Raw genomic sequence first — 6,300 nt, forward strand, 5'->3', positions numbered from 1 at the left:
AGCCAAAAAGAACTGTTACTAGCCCAAATGAAATAATATGCATAAATATGCATAAATCCCGGTTTCAATGGCCAATATACCCCCTAGGTAAACCAGATTTTGTACGCAAAGACCGCAATGCATTGTGTGTAGTGTGCGAATAAAATCAAAACTTGCAGAAAGGCCCCCTAGTGGCCAACTAATTACCTATAAAGCCTTCTTTTTGTGATAACCTGACTACTTGTCTTGATAAAATGATAAGGAACTACAGTAAAAAAAAACATGATTTAAACATATTAATGATGAATAATAATAATGATAAATATTGTCCTCTATTTAACGATAATATGACAATTGCAATTAATATTCAACACAATGATCCCCACAATGATCCCAATTTGTGAACTTAAAGGTGATTCAAAATGTTCACATTCACTATTGGTATTTTGCTAGATGACATGTTTGTGAAATGTACTCTGGTTTTTGAAACTTTAAAAAAGCGTCTGCAAACACCTTAAAAGGACCATTTTTCAGTCAGTTCCCTTTGGATTTACTTCGAGAGTTTTCGGGTATTTCCGGTCCCACCTCGACCACGGGATTTTGTGACGTCATAAGGAGTACTCGTTAGCACTAAGGTTATGACGAGCATAGTCAACAGGTGAATAAAACTCAACAGCATTGTGAAAGAATACATTGCTGGTGGTTGTAATAGACATCAGTAAACAAAAACTACACTCTACATGTCTTATTAACCAACATTTACCGATATTTACTCACACTATCTGACTAATTGTCAGTGTCTGTGGGTATAAATGCAACAATACTGTGTCCCTATATTATGGCAAAACAAATCAAAATGGCTAGACTAGATATACATAAACACTTGTAATGTCGCATGTTTCACATTCAATGACTTTTATTTATCTGATTTTTTATCATTTGCCAACAAGAAGCATTACAATTCCATCAACTCGCATGATGCGCCGACGGCACATTTTATGATGTTGCCTTTTGAACGGCGCATTTAGCAACAAAGTAAACATAATTATCTCGAATAAATATACTAGCTTTTAGAATACCCACATTATCAGCAATAAAATTGTAAAGAATTAACGAAATTTCGTGAGTTTCGTGTTGTCGTTTATATGACTTTAGCAAAGAAAACTTGCATGGTTTCCCTTGTTGCGATATCACTTAATACAACAAGCCTATTTAATATTCATTAGAAGAATTTTGTAATGAATCATGGTATTTGAAGTATACAGTTCAGGAAACCAACAAATCAAATATCGCGATGTGTTCGTGATATTATATATGATTGGACAATATTGACGTCGGCAATCAAGGTCGTGACCCCAGCACATGGTTATCAGAGAAAGCCTGCAACTAGATACTTAGCCACGTCCGGTCCAATTTAGAGTATCGCGCCCGAGACAGCCCTGGCCAAAAGTAATAGATGTAAACTTGCATTCACAAGCCAAACATGTGACAATACAAGACCACAACGAAAACTGTGAAACATTTACAGGTCACTCTCATTTTATATATGGACAACAAAATTAGGTCGGTCACAGATCCATTTACATGATGCAATGACTCGGAGCATGCTTCCATATGCTTGGAGCAAATCGAATCAATTAGTGTATTATGGGACCAACAAATATATTGTGCCACTGCATGTCCTGATACGCCTTCTTGAAGTTTCCCATTGGTATTCTAATAGCTAGTATATTTATTTGAGATGAAATATGTTTACTTTGTTGTTAAATGCGCCGTTCAAAAGGCAATGCAAGTACAAATGGGCTAAAATATGCCGCCCTTGGGATGCCGTCAATGCGTCATGACCGTATTGTAATGCTTCTTGTCGGCAAATAATTATAACTCAGATAAATAAAAGTCATTGAATGTGAAACACCCGACATTACAAGTGTTTATGCATATCTAGTCTAGCCGTTTTGATTTATTTTGCCATAATATGGGGAGATCATATTTTAGCATTTATACCCACAGACACTGACAATTAGTCAATTCTTACCTGAATATAACCATAAACGTCATAATCAACATTTCTTACCTGTTATAACCATAAACGTCGATGACATTTCATTGTATTTTATCATAATCAAATTCATATATTATTTAGGAGATCTTTATCGCTGACACTTTGTTTGCATTGCATACACTAACGACGAGTCGTCGATTGAGTAATCCAATTTAGCCTCGTGATACCATCAGTCTACATGATGCATATAATTACATCCGTCTATAACAAAATTTATCAATAATGTAACGGTTTTCTATGATGTCATACCTTGATAGTACTTCCTTAAATGCAGTCGAAGGTTTTAACCAATGCAACTCACTTTTGGGTTGGTTCTTTCGTTACACACTGCCTATCATGAATAGTTCTGACTTGTACTTCCACCTGTGCTTCCACCTGTGCCTTGCACGGCGTTGTTATCCACCCACCTGAAAACACGGACTGACTGAAGTTCTCAGCAACTATGACAACAGTTCAAACATATATGGCTTTGCTGACCTGCAGAAAACTATATGGCAGGCTGGGCGATTGGCAAGTGTTCTCTGCATTCGGCCTGCAATTGTGCAAACTCGGTCTCGTAAATTACAACACTATTTATGCACACTATCCGTCTGGACGTTAAGTTTCAATAAATCGTGTGGTGTCTGTGGTTATGTCACGTAATGCATATCGAACTGCTATAGTTTGGGTCAAATTATTCGGTGTAACCTAGTCTGTCGCATATGGAAAATGTAAGAAGACGTGTACAACTCTGAACGCCATCAACAGGTGATTTACAAATTGTTGGTGAATTGTCTTCTCCACTGTTTCAGATAACGTGGTGTGGCCAAGAATCTATTAAACATTGATAATACCTAATTTGCAAGATGAGTGAAGGGAACGTTTACATGGTCGACAATCCAATAACGTGACTATGACTCTACGCATATAGAGCACACATAATTACGCGCATCTAAACGTCTATTGCGCGGCTGTAGAACACCCAACACATATTCACACAAAAGACTCACTAATCAAATACATGGCTTTACGAAAAGGTAGAAAGATGTAGAAAACTCACTGTTCTTGCTCTAGACGTTTTATGCTATAAAGTACACACTGCTTTTACGCATGGAACTCATCCCTTGAAATGAGAAATACCATGTCCTATCAGTGCTCACCTTTGTGTTTCTTGTACACGTACACGTACATTTGTAAGTGTACAGGTGTACCGTGATGTTACCTTTCTCCTTTTCTTATCGTCTTATAAGGTAACATTTCTCGGCATAAATGAATCAGCCCTGGTCGTGAGGGTCAAAAGTAATTTATATCTACAGAGTGTAATTATCCTTAAGTAAATATATTACTAAATTTTGGTTTAGGTTTACAACCAACACATCGTGTTAGTGGTTTCAAGTGGTTACATAGTTTGGTAGCCATGCTTATGTTTAATGTTGTTTCAGAAGAATGTTCCTGAGGCCATATTAGTCTGTCTAAAAAAAAACTTCTGAAATATTGTTTTTATTTATTACCAATTGTGTGCGCATATCTAAGCGTCATTATGAGCGTCATCAAGATGACACAAAGGTCACTAAACTTTGAACTTGAATGACATCTCCAGACATACGATATTAGTGTCTTGACGCCCATGCTAGCTATTGCAATAAAAGATATTCATTTCTCTAACTGGGTGTTTGGCGACTTGTGTAAAAAGTGTTATGTCTGAGTCCAAGCACAGTAATTACAAATTCGTACAAAGCATATTAAATATATACCTGTCGAGTGCTACCTACTGGGTCGAACACAACAATACATAAAATCCGGGACTTATCGAAAATACGAAATGTTTTAATTATATTTAATCAACCACTATAGTATTACAAATATTAAATTTACGACGACTGTTGAGAGTTTAGGTCGATACATTTACATGTGGTGCAATGCGTCCTTGTGTGTGTAGTCTTGTAGATCTCACCAGCCGTGGCTCTTTGACATGATACATTCCTGTGGCTGATTTGCTGCCAATATAACTTTATCCTTATCATTATGTTTAAACAAATAAATGGTTTAGGAGAAGCTACTCCAGAAAATATGCAACTTAATTACTCGGTCATATCTAGTTTATTGGTTTATATTGTGGGGGTTTTTTGGTGTTGTTGTTTTTTTCAACCGTAAGCTTATAAAAGTTTGATACTTTGCCAATGTCCCAGCTTTATCACCACTAAAGATTGGGGGAGATAAAAACAGATAACCTTCTGCCAAATGTGAAATAGGACCTATCGTAAAGTGTATCAAGTAAAAGATTTAAGTTCCAGTCCTTGGTATAATACACTTGCCACTCGTCAGTCAATGTCTGCTTTTTTAATAGAAACATTAAAAGTTGTTGCAAACAAATCACCTCTCCTCCAATAAGAAAAAATATATAGTACACTTGAAATTGCCTAGGCCTACTTTAATTTCATCAATCATGATCATAAGTGTTTTGGCTTGATAGCTTATGTTGTAATTATTCAATGTTGATCCGCCGACCAGAAATATCACTTATTATTTAAAGTTCCCAAACAATATACTGAAATACAACTTTGACACATTATTTGAGAAAGAATGTACATGTGTTCCAAAGTGAACTCTAACATTGTGCAAATATGAAAACAAATCAACTTTGTGGGTTATGCGTGGGTAAAGAGCTTACAAATTGATTGTCACAGTGGCGTATTTATCAATAAACAGAGTGCACTTCATCTAACTTCATCTAAATCTGGACATTCAAATCAGATGACACTGAAGCTAAATGTGTCCGTTCAATTACACGTCCACACTTGCTTCGACACTAAACTATGAAGTATATACTACTATTTTGGTGCCATATGTCATACGTAAAAACGTACGATTATATAGTTTGACCACTAGGAGCGCTGATGTCTATTCCATATGCGTACGTATAACTCATTTATTGTATTATTTTTTTTAAAAGAAGAAAAAGGTTATCCGGTTTATTTCATTTGAAAAGGTTCCCTCATGGAAATTAACATATATGTATATGTATTAGATGAACAATACATACTCATGTCTGCTAACTCCTATAAGGCAATACAGAATCTCCGCTAAAAGAAAAAAATGTCTTCATCTCTGAGAGATTGATAATAACATCACTGTAAACATTGTGAATATGACAATACCCTCCATTACATGTAAGTACCAGTGTGGCGTACTCAGGGTCTAACAAGTTGACAGTGTAGCAGAAAACTTTGCAAGCATAGACTAATAAGTTACCAAGGTGTTATTTTACCATCCTAATCATAGGTAAGTTGATAGCAGCTTAAAAATGTAAGCTTAATTTGACGGTTCAAATCTTTAAATGCAGACATCACCTGTATCGGTGCTCCATGCATCATACAATTCTGGGTGTACTCTCTCACGGTTTTAATGTCATTCTCGGCTATATCCAATTCTTTGTACTGTGCATTAAGTTCAGTTTTGTGTTCATTGTAAATTTCCTTCATTTCTTTCAGAAGTTTATCCCCAGCCTGCTGTACTTGACAAACGACTTGATTTATATGTTCTCTAAGTTTTTGGCATTCGGCTTTATAGATTGTTTCTAGGGTCTGTAATGTCTCTATTATATTGGCCTGGCTGACTTTTACCTCGTTCTCGGAACCTTTGAAAAAAATTATATACAATTCCAGAGCATACTGGATTTCACTTGCAGCATTCTTGACATATTTGCATTTGTGTTCCGAATGACCAAACACAGCACATTCAGAGCAAACTGCTGACTCACAAGTTTCGCAATACAATTTAACCTTGATACCCGGATGAAGGCTGCAATAAACAGGAGCTTGTACTGACACTGGATCACTGACCTTTAACCTTTCGTAGTCTTCGGGTGATATAATACAATGAAATCGAGTCACCGGTATCTTTGCATGTGCACGTACACAGTTTTCGCAAAGAGCAAGATTGCAATCCGTACAGAACTTAACGACATTACCTGAATTGCAAGCGTCGCATTTCTGAGTTCCTTGTACAGTACTGTCTTTGACCTCCAGTAGACCTTCAAGAAAGGTGTCGTTCTTCATCAGCTCCGATGCATTGTCTCCAGAAATGTCTTGACAACGTCGACAAACAGGGCATTTTATGACCCTGTTGTTACTCTCACTTAGCTTCAACAAACACACTTTGCAAAAAGTATGTAAACACTGCAGAATTTGTGGTTTCTTGTACCGGTCTGTACATATGCCACAGAGCAGAAAACTGTCATGTACACCTACAGTTACTGCTTCTGGATAGTTAGACGCCAT

The 6,300-nt window shown here is 36.6% G+C and overlaps 1 protein-coding gene across 1 annotated transcript; it reads right to left on the reverse strand.

The window, feature by feature from the left end:
- Positions 1-5,292: 5,292 nt before the first annotated feature.
- Positions 5,293-6,300, reverse strand: LOC144439779 (E3 ubiquitin-protein ligase TRIM33-like). The gene has a single exon (XM_078129012.1). It carries the CDS (start codon positions 6,298-6,300, stop codon positions 5,293-5,295), a length of 1,008 nt encoding a protein of 335 aa, XP_077985138.1.

Source organism: Glandiceps talaboti, chromosome 9, assembly GCF_964340395.1.
Source record: "Glandiceps talaboti chromosome 9, keGlaTala1.1, whole genome shotgun sequence".
NCBI classification, from domain to species: domain Eukaryota; kingdom Metazoa; phylum Hemichordata; class Enteropneusta; family Spengelidae; genus Glandiceps; species Glandiceps talaboti.